Below are 26,665 nucleotides of genomic sequence, written 5' to 3' on the forward strand. Positions count from 1 at the left end.
ATATATATATATATATTTAATTCCTGCTCCATCTCTCCAGATCTTTGCTGAATTATTTCACGATCTAGATAGATGCTATATTTTTCTGGCTTGCACTGGCAGCAAAGAGACCTATAGCATTTGCATAGGGTTTTTTCTTCTTCTTCTTTCTTCTTCTTTCTTTTTAATTTGATTGCACACTCAGAGTTTGTGGGTTGTTTTTTTCTTTTTGGCTGTATGCTCTGTAAAAGTTGACTTTAAAAGTTTTCAGAGAGGGGAATCTTATTTTGCTGCTGGTGGTGGGGGGAAGAGAACCAGACACCTCCCTACCCCACCCCCCAAATTCTGATCTCCTCCCCCTTCCCTGCTCTGAGCTCACCTTCTATGAAGCGCTACAGTGGGTGACTTTTTATTTGCCTTTTTTTGGTGCCTGTGTGCGGTGCATTTCAGAGGGTTTGGGTTGTTTTTCCCCCCCTCCCTCCTCCTCCTCCTCCTTCCAAATATGCTTTTCGAAAGTTTTGATCTGGTTTCTGCGCTGGCTACCCTTGCTGCATGCCTGGTATCATTGACTCTGCTCTTGGCAGTGTCCCAACAGCTGTGGCAGCTGCGCTGGGCAGCCACTCGGGACAAAAGCTGCAAGTTACCGATCCCTAAAGGGTCTATGGGATTCCCCTTAATCGGAGAAACGTTCCACTGGCTGCTACAGGTAAGGATTCCCCTTCCTTCATTTAAGGTGGTCTGGGACAGTTGGTTTGCACCGGTGGGATTGCATCATGCCTTCTCGCAGGAGCAGGGGGCAGATTTCAGAGGCATTTTTATTCTGTGACGGGGCGGGGGGGGGGTCGTTTTCAAAGCAGAGATGGAAGCCTATCGATTTGCAACATTTTATGTCCATGGCAAGCGGATTGCGTTGAGCTGCTGAGTGTTTTCTAGGCTTTCCTCCTCAAATCTCAGGTCGGTTTGAGGCAGGTCTCATACAGGAATTGCATTCGTTTAAATAGAATCGTGCATTTAAGAATCGGGACCATTTGCTGCTGGAGGAGGCAAACAATCTGGACCGTTGAAACGGTGTTTTATTGGCCACTAAAAAAAAAAGCGTGTCTCCTTCACAAATGATCCCCTCCGCCCAAGCAGATGGCGAGGTGAACTGTGAACTTTTAAGACTTCAGGACGATGCTGTTTTCACTGCTGTAATGTTGCGGGTCCCATCATCGGCAGGGGCAGGGGTCACCATGTAGGCACGGTTCTGCCCCGATGGGTACCTCTTAGAATGCCCTTGCAAACCAGCCTGGGAGTGAAAATGAGCCAAGTGGGTGCATAGCCCCTTTAAGGCTAGGACAGCTTTACATTAGTCCGCCAGGTAAAACCAGCTAATTTCTGAAAGAGGAAAAGGAGTATTTGTGGCACCCACGGGCAGCGGGGCGGCTTGTTTGAAAGACTGTCGATTCAGGAGCCATAGAAGGGAAGTGATTCTGGTTTGCAGGTTTCAGAGGAGCAGCCGGGTTAGTCTGTATCCGCCAAAAGAACAGGAGGACTCGTGGCACCTGAGAGCCTCACACATTTATTTGAGCACAAGCTTTCGTGAGCTACAGCTCCCTTCATCGGATGCTTTCGTCTGTACCCGTGTTTGCAGTTGTTGCCATAGATTAGCTGTATAAACAGTAGCACTGGGACCCGCTGAAGTGGGAAGCCTTTGCAGGTAATCGTTAGATTAACCCGGGATTAGCCTTGTTAAACGCTGAACAGCGTTTTGTGGAATGTGACCACCCCTAGACCGAAAGACCTGGGATAAAGTCACCCCCTGGGTGACGTGTGTGCTGGTCCAAGAACTAACTTTTAGCAGCACTGATGAAGTGTAGCTGGTTATTAAGGAACAATCCCCAATACCCCGTGAAAACACACGACAATCTGTTGTCAATAACGAGCGCTTTGAAGCCTACAGACCCCCTAAATTCAATATCCAGGCCGGTCGAGGCACAAATCTGTCGCTTTCATTCACTCCTCCGCTTAAATAGATTTCGACTGGCTTAGGAGGGAACCCGTCTGGAATTAGCAAATGTATTATTTCAAGGATGCTCTAACGAGCAGAGGGCAGATTTCATTGGTTGTTTGGGGAAGAGGCGGCTACACCGGTTTACACGTTCTTGGTTTCTGAGCGGATTCCTCCCCTCGCACAATTCGGTGCTCGCAACACATCCAATGCACCGGGCGGGCGCGCGTGCATGCCGGTCGCACCTTTCCCTCCCCCTCGGACCCCACCACTTCTAGCCATAACACACTCCGGCAGCACCCAGCCAGAGACCCTCTCTTTCCACCCCAGCCTTGTAAAAGAGGAGAGCTCCAGCCTTCTGGCAGCCGCTAAAGAGTTAACCGCACGCTCTCAATGGTGCTTTATTTTTTAAAGAAATTTATCAGATTTTTACAGGGGGACCAGAAAAGGGTTCTCCCTTTCCACAGGCTCCATCCAAACAGAGTCCAGGGCTAAAAATACAAAATGTTGTATAAATTGGACTCGGCTCGAAACTCCTGCCACATAAAGGCAGCCTTTGTGTTGCAGTGGAAATGTTGTACAAATAACTCTTTATTAATGCCACAAAAAGCACTTTAATTATATTTACGCAGATCAAGAAACAGGGTCACCTGAAACATCGAAAATTCACAACCGCGCTTTTGTTTAAAAATAAACACCCCCCCCACACACACACAAACATCACTTCAGGTTGTGTAGCTACAATGGTGAAGCGCAGATCGCAACTTTCTCTTCCAAGCGATTGTATTTAAAGGGGAAGCTCCTTTTGCAAACTTGGTAGAAAGTTTCTCACAAGCGTTCTGAATTTTTTTTGGGGGGGGAGGGGGAGGGCAATTTGTTTTTGGCCGCCTTGTGTCGGACGACTCCTGCCCCTTTTCTACGACAGAAGAGCCTCCGCGCATGTGGGAAAGTTATTAAAACTCCAGAATCTGCAGACGGACTTAGCCCAAGACAATTACACCCTTTAAAGTAATTCAGATTTCATGAAAAGTTTTAAAACGTTGGTATCTTATGCAACTAAAATGTGTCTGGAGCAGCAAAGCAAGGAAGGGGGCAGTCAGTTATTTTGGTTTCCTGGATGAATTGTTCTTTATGGGATACATCCTTGGTCCATTAAATCGGCCCTAATTGGAAGACTTGGTAATTAATTCACCCTGGCAGACAGAGAAGAGTAGCACGAAACAGATCTACCTGTCTTGGCAAGGACCTAGCAACTTACAACCAGTGTTCGTGCTGTTCGCTCTCAGGGTACTTTAAGTAAAGTCTGTGCATTCAGGACAAGGGGGTAGGAACGGGACGCCAAGATCTCAGCACGTTTCTTGTCGGGAGGTAGTGGATAAGATTATACAGCCGGTAATAGGAGGACTCCCTAACTTCATTAGGGCGCCAGGCAGAGAATACAGCGCCCAGGGTCCAGCACTCCCGTCAATTACGGGGTGCGGACAACAGGAGAGCTCTCCAAATTAGCCTGATTATCCAGGGAGCTTGAGTTTATCAAGGTGACAAACACGACCTCTTCGTCCAAGCTTCATGGGAGCCCGGCACCACCCCTGGTAGTCCAGCCTGGTAGGTTTAAGGGCACTTGATTTCTCGCAGCTCTGTAAAGCCGGGGCTAGATTTGTTCATTCCCCCGGGCTGCCTCAGTCTATAGCCCCCACCTCCCCCCTCCGGTATGTCCCAACAGCCCCGTAGATCGAGATCATTTTACTAGCACTGGTTCCATGCACCTTAATGGCCAATCCAGCCACACTGGCCCCGAGTCTTGCTGGGACAGAACCACACGCCCTGCTGGTTTCACATGACTCAACCCATCCCAGTTACCCCCGTCCAAACCATCACGTTCCCGCATCGCTGACCCATCGCCTCCCGCTACAGGGTGACGTCTCTCCTCGCTGACCTCCCGCACACATCGAGGACCTCGGTCGCGTCTGACGCCCCAGAAAAGGGAGCCCCCTCCCCCAAGTCCACCTTCTTTCCCCAAACTTCTCCCCAGACCGCGCCCAAGACCTGCTTGGCCTCCGTCCAGTGATTTGTCTCTCCCTGCGCAGCAGCCCGTGTGTGCTTGTCTTTGCATTCCTCCTTGTTAGGCGGTGCAACTCCGGGAGGTTTCTTCTTCTTCTTCTCTCTTTTAAACTGCTTTTCAATGCGTTCACAATAAATCCAAAGGGAGGGGGCTTGTGGGATCCCCTCTGTTGTTAGCCACTGGCTAGTGGCCATTCTGGTTTTAATAGCCGGCAGTTCTTGAGGGGCTGCAAAGTACATGGATGGTCTTGGAAGAAGTTCCTTTGACTGGGGTTAAAGGAGCCTTCCCCCTCCCCTTGGGGGTGAATCAAAGGTCACGGGGGGGGGTGCCTCTGCAGGCCCATAATCTGTTTGCCCCCACAATATTTTCCCGGATCTTTAAACAGAGAGAGAGAGCTTTTGACAGGGATACATTTTCCTGGCTGGGCCCTAACATTGGAAAAGCCAGTACATCGCACGACCCCCCGCCCCTCCGCATCCGAGCGCTGGGAAATCCCAAGGAGCTCCTTGTAGGGCATTCCCCGTCTGCCACCTCAAGCTGGAGCCGGGCTAGCCCGAGGGAAGTGGGGACAAGCGGTGAGAAGAGAGAGGACCCTCCCATCCCTTTACTGACATTTGGCTTTAAACAAAAGTCGCAGAGATCTCAATAAAGGTGTCTGTCTTTAGGGATCAAAGTCGGTGCCTGTTCGGGGCCCATAAGGGATTCTCTCTCCTCAGGCTCAGTGTCCGTGTGTCTGTCCTAGGGTTCCTGCTTCCAGTCGTCCAGGAGGGAGAAATATGGCAATGTCTTTAAGACTCACTTGCTGGGACGCCCCTTAATCCGGGTGACCGGCGCCGAGAACGTGCGGAAGATCCTGATGGGAGAGCACCACCTGGTGAGCACGGAGTGGCCCCGGAGCACCAGGATGCTCCTAGGACCCAACACGGTGGCCAACTCCATCGGGGACATCCACCGGCACAAGAGAAAGGTAAGAGGCCCTCAACCCACACTCACACGGAGCAGCGGGGGGCAGGAGGGGGGAAAGACTAGGTTGCCCCCCACTCCCGGCTGCAAGGGGGCAGCGAGTTTAGTGCCTCCTCCACCCTCAAACCCCGGGGTGCTCCAGCCAGGCGAGTGGGCTCCTGTCCCAGAGCTCCCCCGGTAGCTGGGTCCCTGCTCCGCCTCAGCAGGGGGAGAGGGGGGCACGGGCACTGCCCTCCCCCAGCTCCGGGGTGGGGTGGGGCGGGGCAGCAAACTTGTGACCCTGGGTCCCCCCCCGCACGTGGGTGCCCCAGCAGAGTCGCAGCGTTCGGATAATGGAACGCGGCAGGGTGAGCGTTCGAAATTCCGAACGCTGCCGGCTGGCCCGCGAGTCCTTTGAGGAATTTAAAAGGGCGATGGAGAGATGTGAGTGGGCCCGGGGGGAGGTGGTGGTGGTGGTGGTGGGAGGACAGGGCTGGCAGCCGGCTGGTCCGGGCTTCCCCGCAGCTCTGCATCCCCGCCAGGAGAAGGGCGATCTCCGAGGGGCTCAGCAAACCAGGGCCCGCCCGGCCGAGCTCCAAGCTCGACTGCTAGGAGGGCGATGCTGGTCGAGCTCAGCCCAGGGCGGGACTCCTGCAGCCCCCGCTTCTTTCTGAGGCGGAGCGCGGGCTGGGGAGCGCGGAGAGGAGATTCGGGATCGTCAGCGCTTCTGGATTTATTCGTGGACTTACTATGGGTCTGTTGGGCGGTGGGGGGGGGGGAGGAGGAGAGGAGAGAGAGACTGGGGAGGACACAGAGCGGCACATCCCACCCCCCTTCCTGGGGCTCCCCTTCCCCAATTGCAGCCGGTGGCACGTGTGACGTGAACCGCTGTAACCTGAAAACCGATCCACTTCTGTCCATCAGCTCCCCTCTTAAAAGGGCAACGCCAGGGCTGTGCCATGGGGAGAGAGGTGGGCGGGGGAGGCTGTCCCTGTCCCTGTGAATGAGAGGGGAGAAACAGCCTCATTAGTGATCAGTGACGTTGTTATTTCAAAGGCGCAGGACGGTGCTGCCCCGTCCCGAAGCCAGGAGTCAGAGAAGCTGTCTCCAGCCAGCACCCACTGGTTCCTTACAGGGTGTTTCCAGCAGTCTCTGGCTTTCACCTGTGCTGAGCTCTCTCTTTTGTTATAGAGCTTCATCAGCATGCCGGGCATTGCACTGAAGGCAGGAGGCCTCCTAGGGCTAGGTCCTGATCTCAGTTAGGAAGGGTTGAAATCAGATGCTGTCGGACTGACTTCAGATTCTGATTCCCAGACCGACCACCAGGGTAACCTGGGAGCAGAACCTGTCCCTCTGTCTTCCTCTGCGACCTATGTGTAGCCCAGCATGCCAACAGCTCTCTCATAATAATACACCTGATCTAAGCATGGAGGAAAGGGTAATTATTAGAGTATACACTGTAGGGAACCATTGCCTTCAGGAGAATTACCCTGGAATAACCGAGATTAGGGTCACAGCATTTGCTCCACCCTAGAGTTTACAGTCCCAGGCACCAATCCTGCTGTGCGTTCCTTGCAGGCAGAATTTCTGCTCCCAGGCGGAAATTCTACACAGAGCTCATGGCAAGATCTGGGCGTTAGCAGACAAACACTGGCATTCAGGTCCGTAAGACACTGCATTAGCAGGAGATGGTGGCCTGATCTCAAGGTAATGCAGATTTGTACTGTGGATTGCATAGATTACAGAGGGGCAGTTGGATCCCCCTCGTATCCTTTGATTCTCACCGCAAAATAGGCTTTTTCTGACCTTTCTTTCATTTGGACAGTAGAATGAGAGACAAAATATATAAGACTATAACCGTTATCTCACAATAGTGCTGCATGCTGAATGGACCCCAGTATTGGATACTGTTGCATACTGAAGACCCATAATGGTTTATTGACCTTGCCTTCTCTAACATAAACACAAAGGTGTGTGTGTGGGGGAACCCTACCAAAACAAAATACTCTTCTCTGCACGCTTTCCCCACTGGGGAGAAGATGAGAGATGTTAGTCCCATCTCTTAATGCACTACTGGAAGATGCTCGGACACTCCGGTGATGAGCACAGTATAAGAACCTACACAGAGTTGAGTAGAATTCATTATATCTGATTCCAGTTTGCAAATTTGATTTGTTGTGGGTTATTTTATTTTTTTTTTGTACATAGCAATGCGCCCCATTGTAGTATCAGGATGTGGGTGTGATACTGCACACAAAAAGAGATGACCCTGCTCCCTCTAGGATGGGGGCGTCACTTGGGATGTTTGAGGGAGAGGAGAGGAGGCCTGGTTATACAATGCTGAAAAAAGCGAAGCTAACTTTGGGACGGCTGCAGGAAGGAAACCGAGCTGTGCTGAAGCCTGCAATTTCAGCTCTCTCAAGTTTCCTATTGAGGAAGGGGGCAGAGTCAAACAATTACGTGAAGGTCTGTCTAAATATTTTTTTGTTTCTTCTTTATTGCAAACAAGGAGGGCGTGAGGACCTTTGGCTGAAATCTCAGTAGGCGGAAGCTTTAATAAAACCATGAAGTTTAGACCTCAGGAAAAATTATAGAGGGGTCGGGGAAGAGAGTAGGTTATGGGAATGAGGTAATGGAAAGGGAATACACTTAAAAGGTCTTTGCACCTGCCTATAGAGCCCTTCAGGTTTACTAATGATTTGTACCTCAACTGAACACTGAGGCGCTGACATCAGAACTTGAATGATAAGCATTTCACAAGGGGAGTTTTCCATCCTATGCCTTTTTTCTCTCTCTCTCGACACATTAAACCAGTTACTTTATTTTTACCGAGGGGGAACAACATCCCCTAGATGCAGGCCAAGTTTTGTGAGTGTGGGAAGGGACGGCATGTTAAGATCCAAATTCCCCAGCCCCCATGGTTTGGTTCCACATCTGATCCAAAACTTGGGGGCCTATTTTCCAATTAGGATGTGGCCAGAACCTCATGACACCAAATATTCTCACAAGATTTTGACTTGAGCAGAGCTGAAATCAAATAAGATTTTGGTGTCATCCGAACCCTATACACTGTTTCCTGAGCTAGTCTACGCCTACTTTCCATTTGAATTCTGGCTGACATCATAAATAAAAACAAGCTACCTTCAAGGATTAGGGGCCTGGGGAATGGGGGCGAGGGAGAAGGGAGAATGAGAGACATTTTTAAATGCTAACCATTTTTTAATGAGGTATTTTCTTGTGGTGACTGTTAAGCTTTCTCTTTCAGCAACATCCACTATTGTACCAATAGATTAAGCTTGCTGGATCAGTTTCCTTTGAAAAAGTTTAGTCGGGTTCCCTTGCCTTCCCTAGTCTGCTTTCCTCTTAATTATTGTTTTCTTGATTGTCAGCATCTGGTGTGTTTCACGACCTTAGGTGTGTGCCCAAGTGATTTCCCTGCATCAGTGTAACTATTTACCTGGCAGTCACTTGAATAATATTTTTCCATGCACACAAGGATGTCCTTGCCCTGGATGGGAGGCAGTTCCAAGTAAGTTACTCCCTTGGAGATCAGACAAACATGTTTCAAATAAGAAGAAAACAAAGATCACTTTGTTCTTGGTTGTATCTCTGTACTCTGGCTGGAGAAGACAAGATGATGACCAGCCCAAGGTCCTATCAGGCCAGGTGCCCTGCCAGAGACGGTAGTCTCAGGTTTCTTTTGGATAAAGCAGTCTTGCTCCGAAGCTGCTATTTGTTTTGCAATTATTATTATTATTTTTTAACTCTTCTCATCCTGCTATTGGGGTTGAAGGGAATGTTAGCAAGAATGTGCTTCAGGGCTTATGAGGAAGTGGAAGCCATACACTTAGGACAACTTTAACAATCTAGGCCATGTGGCAGGGTTTCTCCGGTGCCTTATCGACAGAAGATGATGTGTTACATCATCTAGTCTATCCCCAGTGGAGTGCCAAATGAAGGATGATTGTTCTCTGCAGTATTCCTCTCCTGTGCTTTGTCCATTCCAGGTCATAATGTCTCAAGCAATGAGAATGTTTTAGGTGAAGCAGAGCTACTGGGAAGTAGGGGTTAGAAACAGGATCTGGGAGCTAGGTCGATTAGGTACTTCTGTTCTGAGCTTTGCCATGGACTCTTGGATCAGGTTCTCTTCCCAGCCCTGCCACAGCCTGTGATCTTGAACAAATCACTTGACTTCTCTGTGCTTGAGGCTTTAATCTCTTAACATTTGTAGAGGGCTTTGAGATCCTGGGATGAAAGGTGCTAAAGAAGAACAAAGTATTCTTATTACGCCATATTAAAAAGTCTGTAGCTATGGCAGCTCACGGCCTTCCCCTCCCCCATTAATTAAGACTCCTCTGCATGAGGTTGTCCAAGTGAATATAAACTGGAGAAAGCTCGCCTTTGGGAAATTCACTTATCAGTCTTTATTGGAGTGTGCATCTGTGGCTAAAGAAGCAGAACCAAGCAGCTCAGGGGCTGGGGTGGAAAGGTGAGAAAGGAGCTGTGTGCAGTGTCCTTGGTGGGACCGCACACTTCAGCAGTCACATCTGTTTATGGCTGATATCAGCAAAGGTGGCTTCACCCTTGGCCCAAGATGAAACTGAGGGATAAGAACATTTGCAAGCCCTGGGGGCCCCAGATCAATATGTACCTAGCGGTTGTTACTGCTGTTGGATCACAGGGTTTGCACTGAAGTCAGAGAAGAATGCTAGCTGGCTTTCATAGAATCGTAGAATATCAGGGTTGGAAGGGACCTCAGGAGGTCGTCTAGTCCAAGCCCCTGCTCAAAGCAGGACTAATCCCCAGCTAAAATCATTTCCAGCTTTGGGCTTATGCAGCAAACTAGCACCAACCCCAGGCACCCACGTGGAGGGAGCTTGTAAATATACAGTATGCCACTTCAAACTGAGCACATGAGAATGAAAAATAGCTACTGTAGCCGAGGCTCACACCTGCTAGGGTGTGTGATCAGGCACAGAAAACACTCCAGTGGGGCAGCTGTCACAAATACAGGAGCTAGTTCTCCCGGCTAGGGGATGCTGTTGTAATGTTGTTGTTTTTGTATTATCATAGCTTCTCAGAGCCCGTCATGGACCAGGGCCCCATTGTGCTAGGCACTGGACAAACCCAGAACAAAAGAACAGCCCCTGCTCTAAATCGCTGACAGTCTAAGCATGAGACACCCCTTTCCCGAAATCATATGCTGTCTCCATAGTAGGCAAAGACACGCTGCTCTGGGTTCCGTTCTTCCATCCCTTTGCCAGTACAGGATTGTGCCCTGCACTACAGCACATTTGTTTAAGGACCGGATTTTTCATAGTGGCTGAGCATCTGTCTCTCCCACCGAAATCCCGGATGCTGATCACTTTTTAAAATCAGCTTCTCAGTGCCTCGGTTGATAGGAGTTCTTGCCACTGAACAGTTCCACACATGTCTGCTGGATATTTAGTTTATTATTTTTCCTTTGCTCAGTCTTACCCCCGGGGCTATCCCTTCTTAGATCACCCTAAACAATTCTTCTCTCTCTTTGGTGTTACCCCAATTCAGTCTCTGAAGTGCTTGTCAGACTGATGTCATACCCCAGGCTTGGTCATCCTCACTGCTCACATTCACTCTATTTTGAGGCTTCTAATAAATCCTTTCAGCCCCTTGTTCATTTTTGTTACACTTCACTCAGTTCCCCTTAATGTATTGGCACCTCTCTGGTTCCTAACCACTCAGAACTGAATACTGTGTCCTACATGCCATAGAGAGAGGGCACTGTTTATATATTTAAATATTATAGACTGAATTCTATTCTCATTTACACTCGGACAACTCCACTGAAGTGAATGCAGTTGCTCTGGTTTTATACCAGCGTATGCTAAAGCAGAATCGGGCCCTATGCATTTTAGGGTTGGCAAAGGATTTGGGTCCTGGGAGGACATGACCTCAAATCCATATTTACCTGTAAGAGATGAGTAGAAAAATCTGCTCTGTGGTGGGGTTTAGAGGAAATGGGTTTGTGTTTTCTAAAATGTGAATGACCAATAAGGAAATTTAAGTAACATGAATCACATGCTTCTATGAATAATAATAGTCTCTGCAGCCCAACTTAGCTCGCAAAAAAAAAAAAAAAAAAAAAAGAAATTGCAAAGGCTCTCAGCTCTTATGCTTCAGGGCATAGAGAGGTCATCCAATTGGGGTCAGGAAGGAATTTTCTCTTGCATGGGGTAGTATTGTATAAATAGGTGCATTATGGGGTGAAGGGTAACACCTTCTTCTGAAACATTCAGTATTGATAACAGGATCCTAGTTTAGACAGACTCTTGGTCTGTTCCAGCATGGCAGTCCTAAAAACAGACAGAGCTGGCTCAAACCCCACCCCCTCACCCCAAGATGGGTAGAAGTCCTGGACCCTGGGAGTTCTGGAGGAAGCAAACTGTGGCATAACAAGTGGCCTGCTTTGTCTCACTGCTCCGGTGTCCAAAACTACAGCATTCGTTAACACACCATAGTTAATGTTCTGCCTCGAAGGCATACAAGTGTTGAGCTTATTAGCACCAAGCAGAAAGGTCTGAGGCTTTAATATAGTTTGCGAGAGGATTAAGAACACAAAAGGGGCCATAAATTTACAACCAAATACAAACCAGCTGCTGTGGGAAGGGGCAAAGGGAGGGGGGTGGGAAGGTACCTTTTCCCATCATGAAAGCCCTGATCCAAGTTCTTAAAATATTTTACGTTTCCATTGAACCCTTTCGTCCTTGTTGCCGTGGAGTATAAATTATACGGCGGAAAGGAAACCATCCCCTCCGTCCTGAGCCAATGGGGCCAGATCCTCAGCTGGCGTGAATCAGCATGACTCCATTGACTTTTCAGCTGGTACAGCCGTGGAGCCATGCCACTTTGCACCATTAGGGGATCTGGCCCAATGAGTTTTAGTTCACATGCAAAGGGCCTGATGCAAAGCCCATTGGAGGCAGTGGAAAGGCTCCCATTGACTTCAAAGGGTGCAGGATCATGTCCCGACTGAGAGATTGTCACTGAGGCTGGCTCCCTGAGTTTAGACCGGATCTGACTCTCAGAGAAAATCCAGGGTAACTCCAGTGGCTTTCACAAAAAACACCAGTGTGGATGCTGCCTTTTTTGCATTTTCATATGTCTTGCAAGCTTTAAGGATGCTTTGGAGTGCAATCCCTTTGGTCATACGCCAGCAATCGTACAGATATCCTGGGAGCACAGGCCTCTTTAAGCAGGCCACCTTGCGTTCCTCCACCTTCCACTAGAGCCCAGTTTAACCAGCTTGGGCAGTTGACTTTCCTTCTCTGTTCCTCCATTTCCCCATCTGTAAAATGGGAATGAGGATTCTGATCTCCTTTGTAAAGCGCTTTGAGATCTGCTTATGAAAAGCGCTATACGAGAGCTGGGTATTATTACTATTATCCAAAGATGCCAGAAATCCTCTGAGACATCTAGAAATTTAAGGTAGTGCTTTACCCCAAATGCTCTTTGCCTATCCTGGAAACACAACCATCTCTAGGGTGCAACATGGCAGTGGTTCAACAGTGTACAGCAGCAAAGCAGGACAGGGAGTATAGAATGCCATGTACAAATCACAGAGATTGGGTAGGAACTTTAAGTCATCTAATCCATCCTCCACTTCTAAGTTTCTCAACTACCGACTCTATTTAGGTTGTGTTATCCCACTCCTCACTTAGACTGGAAGAGTGCTCTTCCAGTCTAAGGAATCTTGCTGTCAGGAAGTTTTTCTTGTGATTCTGCTTCCATTTTCCTGCTCTTAATTTCATGCGGTTACTTCTAGTTGCATTATTCTCCGCTGCCTTGCACTGTTCTTTACGCCTGTGCAAAGTGCCGAGGGAATACTCCCAAGAATGAAGGAATCTTAATTATCGATGGAAATTGAAGCGTGATTAAGCATTAGCACCTGTGTACCGGGATAAATATGATAATTGCCAGGGATGTGTTGGATGTAGCTCTTGGGAACTCTCCCCTCCTGCTTGAAGATTCAGACAACAAAGCTGAAGTCCAGGCTGGGGTGATGTCCCCATCTCTGATGGAGTCACCCTCATCTTTGGATCCTGCTAATCCATCCCTGCCTGGTGCTCATAAGAGCACATTTATTCTGTCTTTTAGAACGGGCCAGATTGCATTACACAACAGATATTTTCTCAGGGTTGGAGTCTCCTAACCTACTACAAGGGCAATGGATAGAGAGACCCTGGCTATTATCCTTCCCAAATACACTCAATGGGATTCTCTGCTACTCCAAGTCTAGCCTGGAGTCTCGGAAACTCACCATGGAAAAAAAATCAAATGATCCATCTGGGCTGGGGGGCCCTGGGCTCCTTGTTAGCTGAGCAGCAGCTCTTGACTGGGGATCTGTGTATGAGCTAATTTAGCTTTTCCGGCCACAGGTGTCCCTGCAGCTGTATCACCCGGTGGCCCATACCAGTGTGGGTCACTGACTTCACCAAGGATATATGTTGAAGGTTCAAAAGGGGATAAAAATAGAACCCATGTTGCTGAGTGAGGTTAGGGCCCTGGTAATATTGTGACTTATCAGACTTAGGGAAAGGCTTTGATTTCTTGGTGCTCTAGCTGCATTTGTACATCTTGCTGGGGAAAGGGGCTGGATTGACAGCCCTGGGGGCCTGTATTTATCCACAGAGCAGGTACAACACAGGCAGGGTTAGGGGCACTTCTCCCTACATGCTGGCTTAGTAATGTGCTTCACCGGAGACTTCAGTCTCCCATGGTCACTGAGCCAGGTGGGAGGATTGCGGGGGAGGTTGGGATGTAAAGCATGACAAACAGGGACTGGACAGAGATGAGAGAGCTCCCCTCATCTAGGCGAATGAAAACCCTTTGGATGGGTAATAGCATTGGGTCGCTGCTGACTTGTAGGTTTCAGGCTTTGTATCCTGATCCCCATAAGGCAGCCAGTCCCCATTTCTGACGGACGCTTGGAAAAAAATGACCTATGTTGTTAGGGCCTGATCGACAGTTCTCTGAAATAGTGGAAAGACTCCCATTGGTTTGGATGGGCTTTGGAGCAAGTCCTTAGCCTTCAGAACCAAGGAAGCAGTGGGTTTTCAGGACAGCTGATCGGAAATTGGAAATATCCATTAATTTGTTTTCCTTCCAAAGTGGAACAACCCTCCCCCCGAAATTTCCCACGAAATGAAAATTCTGAAAAATTTTCAGCTTGAAACTATCGAAACATTTTGTTCCGCTAACGCTGAATTGTTTTGTGGCAGTTGTGTTGAAACGTTATATTACAATATAAAATATTTATATATATTTGTAATTTATAGCTCTAGTATAGTATTACAATTTTAATTTTAATAGGATATCAAAGCGGAAACAAAATAAATGGAGACGAATTGAAACAAGGAAAAGTTGGAATGGTGCATTTAAAATTTTTCCGGCCAAAAATTTAATTACAACCTACACATTCCTGCAAAACATTTCCGTGCCGATGACGCTGCACTTTCCGATGGAAAACTGTTCTCTCAAAAATTTTCAAACCAACTCTAGCTTCCAGTAATGGTCCCTTGAGGCCGACAGCAACCTCTTTGGCTTTGACCCTTGTCACTTGGGGTCCCTACTGCAACCGGATTCACTGCTCTCTCATCCTCCACTGGGAGAAATTTCTGCATCACACACCCCACTGGCAGGCTCAGGGAATGCTGGGCTTTGATGAGCAAACTCCATGTAGTTCAGATTCTTAGCTTCCACCTTACCAATGATCTCTCAAGAGGCTGTAAATCCCTCCAATAATGTATTTGCCAATTGATGACAATATGCCACTGAGGAAGATGGGAATGGGGGATGGGAAGGGCCTCTCTAAAAGGCTACTCATCAATTCTGGTATGTGGCACATGGCATCAGTCTTGTTCAATGATATTCCAACCAGCGGCTCTTTATGATGATCTCTTGCACAGCACAAGTGAGCTGTAGCTCACGAAAGCTTATGCTCAAATAAATGTGTTAGTCTCTAAGGTGGCACAAGTCCTCCTTTTCTTTTTGGAAAGGCAGTGATCAGCCTCCTATCTTTGCTCTGTGTGTGTGTGTGTGTGTGTGTGAAATGAAGAAGCCCATTTATGTACATTTCCAGGGGTAAAAATAGCAGCTGAAAAAGTATTTTTCAAGTATTTTTCTTTTGAACACCTTTGGCTTGGCGGCCTTGCCTGTGACTGCTCAGTGCCCGGCAGCATCTTACTTTGTTTTCCCTTCCATTTGAGCTTGCGGTTCCATAACCACTCCTGCTCGTGAGCCTGGCAGCCAGATCTGAAAATATTGGTATGTAAGATTTGCAAGGTCATTGAGCCATCAAGTCGGGTATCCTGCCTCTAGCCGTGGCCAAGAACTGATGCTCTGGAGGAAGGAGGACATCTGCTATAATGTGGCTATAATTGGGAAGGCAGGGTTGGAACAAATACTTGTCTGGCCCTTGACTGAGGTGAATAAACCTCTTGTGTCAAGGTTTAGAAACTGTTTGGTGTTTCCTGGGCTCATGCTGAGAGCAGCGGGTAGCTGAGACACAACCACTGTAGCCAAAGTAGCCTTTGGAGCTCAACAGAGAGTGTTGTGTTAACATGCCATCAGCTTATTCATTTTCTAGGACTGGACCAACAACTCAGGGGAGGCAGGGAATACGAACCTGTCCTAGCTGGCACCGGCTCCAAACATTGCAGGGGCGAGTCTGATGGACGCAGGTCATGCCTAGGGAGCACTGAGTCACCACTCCTGGGAGAGCCATGTTCCAGAGACCTGTTCTCGAAGTGCAAAGAGGCCAGTCCTCTTCCTATGGGGCTTTTCATTAACAGTCTTTGTTCCCTCCTCTTCCGCAGGAGGAGAGCAACTCTGGGTCTAGTGGTAGTGAAATCAGGAAGCCACCTACTGCCACGCTGTTGCTGGTTTGAGTCCCACACAGGTCTGTTGTGATTGCCAGATGACTGTTGAGTGGCCGACGTGAAACGGATCTCAATCTGGCTCCTGCTGGACATCGGCGTCAGCAATCGCCGAGGTCAGGAACTGAATGGGCCATGGAGACTGAGCTCCTCACCCGTTCCGAGAGGCCAGGGTTGAGGCACATTGGAGTGGGCAGTGTGGTGAGAACTGCACTGTCACTGGATAAATGGAGGGTTTCGTTCTCAGGGCCTGAAAAGAACCTGTGCATGCACTAAACTCCCCTTAAACCAAACCTGTTTCAAACAAGGTAACTGTCCATGAAAACACTGTGGGTACGAGCCAAAGGCGTATAAAGGGATGCTGCTGCTTCTCTCTGGTGTGCCTCAAGGAATAGCTGAAATGCAATAGGCCTGGTGGGGTCACATCAGACAGGGAAGAGGCACCTCTCATTGTCACGCGTAGCTGGAACTCTCTGTGGATCCAGGGAGCTGAGACACGGGGCAAGAATGTTCTGCCTTAGGATAACCGTAAATCCTTAAATATCCTGTCTTTGTTGCAAGAAGAGGCGTATTCGGAAGTTTCCAGACAGAGTCGGTTAATCCGCATTCTGGATGGTGGCCTCTCTTTCTGACCCGTGGGCGAACGGGTGCATGCGTGTGTGGGGCTTAAGTAATTTCTTTGAGGAGTATGCATTTTTCTATCCCCTCTGATTCCAGAGTCAGCGGTAGCCTTGGCTGTCAGCTATATTGACTAACAAGCCACAAGGATCACAGCAGGTCTGTGTAGCACAAGGAAGGGGAATAAATCTGGGTCTAAAACCCAGTGAAATACTTACCTCCTGACTAAGGTGTGGATTCCAGGTGGGGATAGTGTGACCAGAGGTCCTGATTTTATAGGGACAGTCCTGATATTCAGGACTTTGTCTTATATAGGAGCCTCTTACCCCCCCACCCCCTGTCCTGATATTTCACACTTGCTATCTGGTCACCCTAGGTGTGGAATGGGGCAGGGCCTGGGTGAATTTGGAATTAGCTGCCTCTCATATCAGCCATAGCATGTTATAGATCAGGTCAGCCAGTCCGGTTTCCCCTGGCAGTGTAGGACTGTTCCCTACAGAGCATGCCTTGGGGGCCTGTCTAGTGTAGCTTTAAATGACTCTGCAAAGGGAGTTTCTCCCCTTTCCTTGGGAGACCATTCTGCACCTTAATAAGCTCTTTCTGGCAGGAAGCTTTTGCTGTTAATTCATCTGAGAAAAGTGAACATTGAGGTTCCTTTGCTTCCTCTTCCCTTCTGTGCTTTAACCTTCCCTCCCTTCCTTCCCTCCTGACTCCCTAGACTAGAAGATCCGAGCTATTCGGCAAATGTTCACTAGAGGGCGCAGGGATTTTAGCCTAGAAGCAGGAATGCGTTTGTGAAGGAGAGACCTGTTGGGACTGAATCCCCCTTGCAACTGGGAAGCTGCTCCATTGCATTGGAGCATTCTGGGTGAGCGGGAAGGAGGGCCAGGCCAGGGAGGGGTATGTACAGAAGAACACACTGGCCAGTGGGATTATTTAGTTTTGAGAGAAGAGGCTTGAGTGGGGACGAGGATGAAGTATTTTAAGGAGCCAGGGTGGTTACAGAGGTCTAAGCAGGAGCTGTTTGAGGCGTAAGTGTAAATACGGAGTCTAAACACATTGGAGGTGAGCCCACGACAAATCCCAGTGCCAGTGAATGCTGATAAACCCTGAGTTAGGGAGCGGCTGGGCCAGCCAGCCAAACTTCCTGGGAGCTAGGAGGCGCTGGATAGGGGCCATCTTGTGTAACAGGGAACAAACCCTGGCGGGCAGCAGGATGGGCTAGACAAGACTCAGTGGGTCTAGCCTGGCTCTAGCTGCTGGGACACAGAGGCGACATAGGTAAGAAGAGAGCGGTAGGCAGCAGAGGTGGGCTTCCAGTTCTGACAATGGAGCAACTCTCTGAGTGTCAGAGTAGCCAGCTACCCTCTCCTCAGAGTTGGGAAGGGATCCCTAGATTAACTCTCCCTAGCTCTTTGGCAGGTGATGGGAGGCAGTGTGTTTGCTTGAAGGCGGGGTGTATTTTATTTTATTTATTTTTTTGCATTTCCTGGCACAAATTGCTTTTAGAGCCCCAGGAATTTGTGCAGCTCTTGGGGCTCAATGACAACACCTGTCCCCCTTCTCCAGGCGCCTGGGGCTGTGCTCTGGGGGCAGAGGATCCCACAGCTGCCTCTTGCCTGGTTACCTTCCTCTGAAGCAGCTGGCACTGGCCACTGTCGGAGATGGGATACTGGGCTAGATGGACCTCAGGGCTGAGCCAGTCTGGCTGTTCCTATGTTCCTGCATACACACCTCCCCTATTGCCCAGTGTGCTTTCGGGTCTGGGGGTGCCCTCCCCTGCACCAGGCTTGCTTGCTTTTTATACCTACCTAGCTTGCTTCTTATACAGACATCCATCACTGGGGCACTGGAGAGATCACCTAGCATATTGGTTGCTTAGCGAGCTGATGGGAGCGTCTGGGTGTGCAAGAGAATAGATATGGCCTGGACAGTGGTCGGGGTAGCTTCCCTCATCCACCACCCTACCAATGTGCCTCGAACCTGCCCTGTAGGTGTGCAGAGAGTTGCCTCTATAATCCGTTGGTCTGGTTGCCAGGGTGGCTAACGAAGCTACCAGTGAGTCTGGGGGGGGGAGGCAGTTTGTTTTTGTGCTGCGCCCTCTCTTATGTTACACAGGCCGTGGACCAACGGAACATGGGAAGGACTCCCAGCCGTGTCGCTCCGGGTTGGTAGCCAGCCTGCCGATGGCGGTAAAATAGAAGGGATCCCTGGAGGGGCTAGGGTTTGAAAAGTACTTTTGGCTGCTGTAGGATGGAGGAAGCTATACAAACAGACGTCTTCCGCAACAGTGCTGAGGACTCTGTATGGCACTCTTCGCCTTCAAAGAGACATTAACCCTCCCACCGTGCTGCACAACCCCGATCACTTGCTACTTCACGATGGCTCCAGGGGTAGAACCGGCCGCTCCTGCTCCAAAGCACATGCTCCCTGCAGGAGAATCATGCATCCACAGGCACAGTTAGGGGACTGTGGCACACAGCTCAACAGCCCTGATTTCACCCAGGAAAGGGCAGTGGTGTGCAGTAACACACACACAGTTGCTTTTTATTGCTTGCACACCAGTAGCAACTAGAGGCCCCAGCTGAGATCAGGGTTCCATTGCGCTGGGTGCTGCACAGAGACAGGGTAAGAGACAGTCCCGGCTTTGAAGAGGTTAAAATCTAAACAGGCAGAACAGGAGAAAAAGGTGGAAGGAAGGAAGTGTCATTATCTCAGTTTTACAGATGGGGAACTGAGGCACAGAGAGTTTACGTGACTTGCCCAAGGTCACACAAGTAGTCTGTGGTGGAGCAGGGACTTGAACCCAGGTCTCCGGAGTCCCAATCTGGAGCCTGAACCCCAGCTCATTCAATGCCGTATCAGTCCCGTGTTTCAGATGGGGGAAACTGAGGCATGGGGAAGGTTATATGTTTTGTCCAAGCTCTCGTAAAGCATCAGTGTCAGAATCAGAACTCCCAGGGGCTGATTCTAGGGGAGTTGCTTGTATGCAATAGCTGGAGATTTGGGTTCAGGAGTTCCTGATGCCCAGGCCCATGCTGCTGGGCCATATCTTGCTTTACCAAATCTACTCTCCTTCAACACAACATCATGAAGAGCCAAGATCACTTTAGCTTCTTTCAAGAGAAGGAGACGGGGGGTTGAGCCTTTGGTATCTGCCAGGCTGCCCCGTCACTGGTTCTTCTGTCTGGGGGTTCCTGAGGCCGCTCTAGCAATTTGCCTGCGCTGCCAGGCAGGGCAGGCAGAAATACACCCTTCTTTCCCCTGCTGTGTGATGGTGGCAGAGGCTTCCACCGCGCAGTAGCGCCTGGGCTCTGGGTGCCAACAATCACTAAGCGCCGCCAACATTTCTGCACCTGGCGCCGTATCAAAGCCCGATGTCCCGGTCACGGCCACCAGGGAAATGTCTCTTTCCCAGCTACTGGAACCGGCCTACGCTTGTTTATTTCTTTCTCCTCCCTGCTTGCCCTGGCCCAGGTGGCTCTTGGAGCATGAACAGGGGGAGGCCTCGTCTTTGTTTGGTGCAGCCTGGGCATTCGGGGATCTCGGCGTGGGGGGGCTCGGCGGCTGGGCTTGGCAGTGCTGCCGTGTTGTCAGGTTTACTAGCTATGGTTTTTAGAAATGTGTCTTACCCACCCACACACGTCTCTTTCCAGGGCTTAAAAATAGACTAAGCCAAAGCGCCATGGGCCAGGCAGGCTCCGTGCTCCAGAAAGCAGGACAAGATCAGTCCATTTCTCTTGCCCTTTTTGGCTCTTTCTCATCCCCCATCTCTCTTTCTCCCACTCCCCCTTCTTCTTTTCCTCCTCCCCCGCCGACTCTTGGCTGGATAATATTTTTTATTAACAGCCACAAAGCCTGCTTTCCCTTCTTTCATGTCTTTCTTTGCTCCTCCCGCCCAGAGCTAGGGAAAAGCCCCTCCTGTCGCCCAGCGCGCCGCGTGAAGGTCAGTACGTGTAGGGACTGGAGCACTTTATGAACCAGCGATTGTTGAGTCTCCAGGGCCGGGCTTTAAAGGGCCAGGGGTGTTATTTCACCAAACAAACTTCAGCAAGCGACGCCGAGCATTAGCAATGCAGGGTCACGGCCAGGAAAATGTTACCTTTCCCTTCCAGTGCTGACTGCGGGGGAAATTCTCACATTTACAGCTTTAAAGGTTACGTTCTTGGAGGGGCTTCGGCTGGGGTTTTTCTTTTTTTAATTTGATAAAATGGGGACCCGCCCCTCCCTCCCGGCAAGCCCTCTCATCTCCTCGGCATGAGCTGGAGGAGGTTGTGCCGTCTCGTCTGACCTTTACCTTGGCGTGCGCTTCCCTCTACGGGGGCTTGATTTGATTTTGTTTTCTCGGTTCCTGGAGGCCCGGAGCGTGGCAGCGTGGGTGAGAGTTAATAAAAGTAAACAAACAGCGCTTTTCCACCCATGCTCTCTGGGATATGGCGCGGGGGGGTCAGAATGAAAGCGTGTGCTGTAGAGTTAGCCAACTGGGATTAGAGCAGAGGGGAAGGGATGCGGGGAGAGAGCAGAGAACATTCCTTGCATTGCTGGGGTCCTCGCATAACATACAGGCCCTGTAGCAGAAGGGGGGGCTGGGTCCGTCCACTCCAGAGCTGACTCAATCGCAGCGTTTAGAAGAATACTGTCTGTTGACATAGACTTTCCTCTCTCTCTCACTGGTTTGTTATTGTAGGGTCACTCGTGAGCGCTGGGGCTCGGCATACTAGTTGGTGGTTGTAGGGTTGCCCATGCGCTGGGTTATTGTTGGAGGGTCTTTCACGAGCTCTGGAATTGGACACTGGACTGGGTTGTCTTCCTGGCTCTGCCACGGACCTACTCAGTGACTTTGGGGAAGTCATTTTCCTTCCCACCTGTTGCCATCTTGCTTATTTAGATTGTGAGCATTCTCAGGCAGGGATCTTGTATTACTGCTTGTCTGCACAGCACCTAGCACAATGGGATCCTTGCTGTCCACTGGTGTCCTTAGACACCATTTAACAGAAGCAATACTTGGCTATTAGGGAAGGCTGGAAGACCTTGGGTTCATCTCTATCTATGTATGGTTTGTATTGCAGGTATTCTCCAAAATCTTCAGCCATGAAGCCCTGGAGAGTTACCTCCCGAAGATCCAGCTGGTGATCCAGGATACGCTCCGGATGTGGAGCAGCAACCCGGAGTCCATCAATGTCTATTACGAGGCACAGAAGCTCACCTTCCGCATGGCCATCCGTGTCCTGCTGGGCTTCTGCATTTCTGATGAGGAGCTCACCCGACTCTTTGAGGTCTACCAGCAGTTTGTGGAGAATGTCTTCTCGCTGCCCGTGGATCTGCCCTTCAGTGGCTACAGGCGGGTAAGAGGCTCCTCTAGCACCGCGTGTGGCCATGATTTTGAGCTAGCGACACTGAGTGTAGCTTGGAAGGATGGTCTAGTGGATCTGGCACTGAACTGGTATTCAGGAGACCTGGGCTGAACTCCTGTCTCTGCCACAGGCTTCCTATGTGACCTTGGGCAAGTCACTCTGCCTCAGTTCCCCGCCTGTAAATGGGGGATAATAGTCCCCTGTCAGACAGGGGTGTCAAGAATAACACTTATTAATGATTGGGAGGTGCTCAAATACTGCAGTGATGAGGGCCACACTTAGATGATGGAGGTGGCAAGGAATCAGAAATTTCTGGCCTTGAAGGAGAAGGCAGTGAGGTCCAGTGGACAGGGGCCTGAGCTCTTGTGCTTGGCTTTTCTTGTTAGTCTCTATATTACGCTAGCGCCTAGGACTGCCAATCAAGGTTCCATTGCGCTAGGTGCTGTACAGCTCAATATAAAGGAGGATAAGATGTTGGCTTTTCTGATTATTTTGATGTGTGACTTTGCCATTATTGTCCGAGTGCATGTCCTTTGACCTCTCTCTGCCCCGCTTTTTCTCCTGTGGAAAAGGGATAGAATGGATCCAGCAACTGAAAAATGGCCTTTTCCTAATTTCTGGCTTCTTTCCAGTCTTTGAATGAAATATTGAGGGGGGAAAAATAGGTTTTCAAAAACGAAAGCCCAGAAAATTTAGAAAGAACTGAAAATTCTTCATTTCTCTTGAAATTCGTTGCAATATTTATCATTTTCCAACCTTCCCTAAAGTTGGGGATATAGACGTCAACCTGCCTTTTAAAGCATTTTTCAGATTCTCTGCAGAAAAACACTAGATAAGAGCACAGTGGCATTGCGAAGCTGAGACTCTTTTAGTGAGAGAGCTAGTTTGGGAATTCGATTGTGTTCTTGGGAAGAGAACTCCTTCAGAGGAATTGGATAAATTCCTTGGAGGTAAAGTTTTCTAAAGATTTGTGGGACATGGAGTGGAGTGGGGGAGGGAGGGGGCATAAATTGCAGATAATTGTTGTGGCTCTCACGACGTTCATACGGTGGTGCCAATAGACTTTTGTGGAATCTTGCATATTTGGGGCCTTCGTCTGCACTGGGGTAAATCTGGAGTTATTCCACTCATGTCAAAAGGACTTTTGCCCAGGACTGATTTTTCAAGGATTTCAACCCCTGCTGAGTGGCTATTTCATGGACTGATGGCTTGCTGTTTTGCAGGGGATCCGAGCTCGGGAGACTTTGCAGAAGGGGCTAGAGAAAGCCATTCGGGAGAAGCTGCAGAACACGCAGGGCAAGGACTATTCCGATGCCCTGGACATCCTGATAGAAAGCGGCAAGGAGCATGGCAAAGAGCTGACCATGCAGGAGCTGAAGGTAAGAGCAGGGTCTTGTGCATCCCCTGGGGAAGGTCAGCCTTGGGTCAATTCCTCCCTTAAGTCACCATTGGTTAGGGTCGGTTTCCTCCTTCACTCTCCCCAATCCCCCATAGCTGTGTCCATCCCACCCTCTCCATGTGATTGGCGGGTAGCTTCTGCTCAAGAACAGCACCAGCTGGGATCACCGAGGGGCAGACTGTTATGGAAGGAAAGGCAGCAGCAGAGCTGGGTGGAGGCTCAGGGCTGGACTAATGAAGGGCGATGAAGGGCCGGATTGAGGGGCCTTGGCAGAGCTGGCCGGGGGGAGAACTCCAGGACTGGAATAGCAGGGGTGTATTAGCAAAGCCATGTGCAAGCATTGGCATAGCACCCGCCTGGGCTCTGTGTGGCTCAAACCCAGTGCCAGCAGACCACTCTTTGCCCTAAGAGCCACATTTGTGTGCAGATCCTGTCCAGGCTTTGGGGAAGAGCATTTCTGGGGATTATTATTATTACAGAGTGGCACTCTTTTCAAGCATTTAGTGAACATTAACTAAGCCTCATGCTGCCATTGTGAGGCTGGTCAGGAGTATTATCCTCAGTTGTACAGGTGGGGAAACTGAGGCACCGAGCGTCTGTCAGAGAGTCTGTCTGGCCCAAGATTAGAACTTGGGCATTCTTGGTGCCTAGAGCTGTGCTTGGACCACTAGCCTCACCCTACACTCAGTTAATGACTGCTCAGGGTCCATAAGCTACATCATAGGCCATCAGCTCCTTCTAGCCCATTGTTAACCTGCAGGAATGCCCTGCAGCATGGCTATTTATTTCTGTTGGACTGAACATTGGCTCAAAACCAGTAAGCAGCTATAAATTGCAGGGCGGGCCATGCTGAGAGGGAGAGGAAAGAAAGGCCACTGAGGAATCTTGGGGGGTCCTTCCTGCCTCCCGTGACATGTAGACGAACGGAACGGGGATATTTCTGGCCATGCAGCTCATCATGCGGGGTGCTGCCTGCTCCCTTTGGAATGAAGTTTGTCCTTTTCCCTAAGTGCATGCTAAACCTGTGGGAGGTGGGGGGTAAAGACCACACGAGAACGAAGAACCCTAAGTAAGACAATGCTGAATAGGAGTGTTTTAGGGGTGGCTATTGTTTGAAAACTTCCAGAGCCATCAGCCCACCGTCTGGCTGTGGCTGGCACGGAAAGGCTGCGCACAGACTGGAATGCTTCGCCAGGGGGCAGAGGCTTTGATACTGTGGGCACCAGTGCAAACCCAACCCAGGCCCTTGTTAGCAGTCTCAGGAGACAGGCCTAGGACTGACTGAGCCTGTGGAAACCCAGGCTGCTTTCCAGGGGGTGGCACTGCACAGGTCAGAAGTGGTGTGGCCAGTGGTGAGCTGGAGCCGGTTTGCACCGGTTCGCTAGAACCGGTTGTTAAATTTAGAAGCCCTTTTAGAACTGGTTGTTCGCGAGGGAGAACCAGTTCTAAAAGGGCTTCTAAATTTAACCGGCCAAAAGTGGCGCCTTAGGCGCTGACTCCAGGGGTGCTCCAGCCCTGGAGCACCCAAGGGGAAAATCTGGTGGGTGCAGAGCACCCACCGGCAGCTCCCCGCCCCACCCTGGCCCCAGCTCACCTCTGCTCCGCCTCCGCCTCCTCCCCTGAACGCGCCGCCCCGCTCTGCTTCTCCGCACCTGCCCCCCCTCCCAGCTTCCCGTGAATCAGCTGTTCGCGCGGGAAGCCGAGGAGGGCTGAGAAGCAGGCGGTGGCTTCCTGCTCAGGCCCAGGGAGGCGGAGGTGAGCTGGGGCGGGGGGGCACGAGGAGGGCCGCCTGCGCCGCAGCAGGTAACCCGGGGGCGGGGGCTGCGCAGGGGAACCGCTCCCTGCCCCAGCTCACCTCCACCACCCTCGGCCTGAGTGTGAAGCCGCCGCCTGCTTCTCAGCCCTCCTCGGCTTCCCGTGCGAACAGCTGATTCACGGGAAGCTGGGAGGGGGGGCAGGCGCGGAGAAGCAGAGCGGGGCGGCGCGTTCAGGGGAGGAGGCGGAGCGGAGGAGAGCTGGGGCTGGGCACAGGTCTGGGTGGGGAGCTGCCGATGGGGGCTCAGCACCCACCAGTTTTCCCCGTGGGTGCTCCAGCCCCGGAGCACCCAGGGAGTCGGCGCCTAAGGCGCCACTTTTGATGTGATCAGTGGGGGAGCGGCTGCTCCCCCTGCTCCCCCCCAGCTACACTCCCCCGCCCCTAGGAGCCAGAGGGACCTGCCGGCTGCTTCCTGGGAGCTGCCCCAGGTAAGCACCTCCGGGACTCCCCACCTCGCTCCCCGGCAGGTCCCTCCGGCTCTTAGGGGTGGGGTGGGCACCTACTACGGTGGCTCACGAGACCCTCCTACCTGTTCTGGGGGCAGTCAGGGGACAGGGGAGGGGGGTGGATGGGGCAGGGGTCCGGGGGGGGCATCAAGGAACACAGGGGGGTTGGATGGGGCAGGAGTCCCGGGGGACGGGGGTGGGCAACGACCCCCTCGTGGGGTGAGGAGGGAACCCGTTGTTAAGATTTTGGCAGCTCATCACTGGGTGTAGGGCTTATTCATGGTGTAGATGGGTGTAAATCAGGAATCTCTCCAGTGAAGTCAGTGGGTTGACTGTGGCATAGGGGAGATCAGCGTTAGGCACTCTGTGTGCGTGACAGACATGCCTGGGGGATGTTTGTTCCTTTCTCCCCAGGGGCAGGTAGATAAGGAGGTGTTCGTATGTTGGTATGTGCCAAAGGACAAGGGAAACCCCCTGAAGCTGCAATGCTGTCTCTGTGGGGAGGGGCTGCCTGTGTTTTCTCGCAGCTGCGGGATGAGGAAGCCAGTGGCAGCCCCGACAGGAGCTGTTGTTTTTCTTTTCCAAACTGGACTTTGCAAAGTTCCATCGGGGAGAAGGCAGGGCTGGGCCCAAGTCCCCTTCCAAAGCAGAGAGGGAATGTCTCCCTCCAGCTTAGTCAGTAGCTGGGAAAGAATCCTTGAAAGCTTAAGTGACTTGAGCAGGAGCCTTGGACCGAGCGACTGGTGAACGTGCTGTTCCCGAGTCGTCCTGTCTTGGCAGGCGGGGGGAAAGGCCCGTTCGAGAGCCGGGGTGGCAGCTTGCAGGAGGAGCGGGGACTATGCTCGACCGGGGGATTGGAAACGCGGCCAAGCCCATTACGTCATGTGACGGGGAAGGAAGAAATGATCCGCCCCAGGCTGCTGCTGGCTGCCTCGTCCTCTCAGCTTGGCTGCCACGCTAAAGGCTTGGGCTGGGGATCCAGGCTCTGTGACCCTAGCTCGCGGCTCTGTACAAGCTCCCAGTGGCCCTCAGACACCTCTCGTCTCGATGATGGTGGTTTTTTTTTTCCATTTTGTGGCCTTCCTCTGGGGAGGATGAATTGTAACGTTCATGGAAGCGGGAGACTGAGCCAGGCACAGCGAGAGC

At 50.7% G+C, this 26,665-nt stretch overlaps 1 protein-coding gene across 2 annotated transcripts in view; it reads left to right on the forward strand.

Annotated features, from left to right (window-relative positions):
- Nucleotides 1-481: 481 nt before the first annotated feature.
- CYP26B1 (cytochrome P450 family 26 subfamily B member 1) overlaps nt 482-26,665 on the forward strand; it is a 31,683-nt gene continuing 5,499 nt past the window's right edge. The window contains exons 1-4 of one of the 2 annotated variants that reach the window (XM_077814710.1): nt 482-685; nt 4,774-4,998; nt 21,574-21,849; nt 23,082-23,237. In XM_077814710.1, coding sequence (XP_077670836.1) covers nt 482-685; nt 4,774-4,998; nt 21,574-21,849; nt 23,082-23,237 — 861 coding nt within the window. The remainder of the gene's footprint in view (nt 686-4,773; nt 4,999-21,573; nt 21,850-23,081; nt 23,238-26,665) is intronic. The other variant, XM_077814711.1, reaches the window with a different exon arrangement.

The sequence above is a fragment of the Eretmochelys imbricata genome, chromosome 4, assembly GCF_965152235.1.
Source record: "Eretmochelys imbricata isolate rEreImb1 chromosome 4, rEreImb1.hap1, whole genome shotgun sequence".
NCBI classification, from domain to species: domain Eukaryota; kingdom Metazoa; phylum Chordata; order Testudines; family Cheloniidae; genus Eretmochelys; species Eretmochelys imbricata.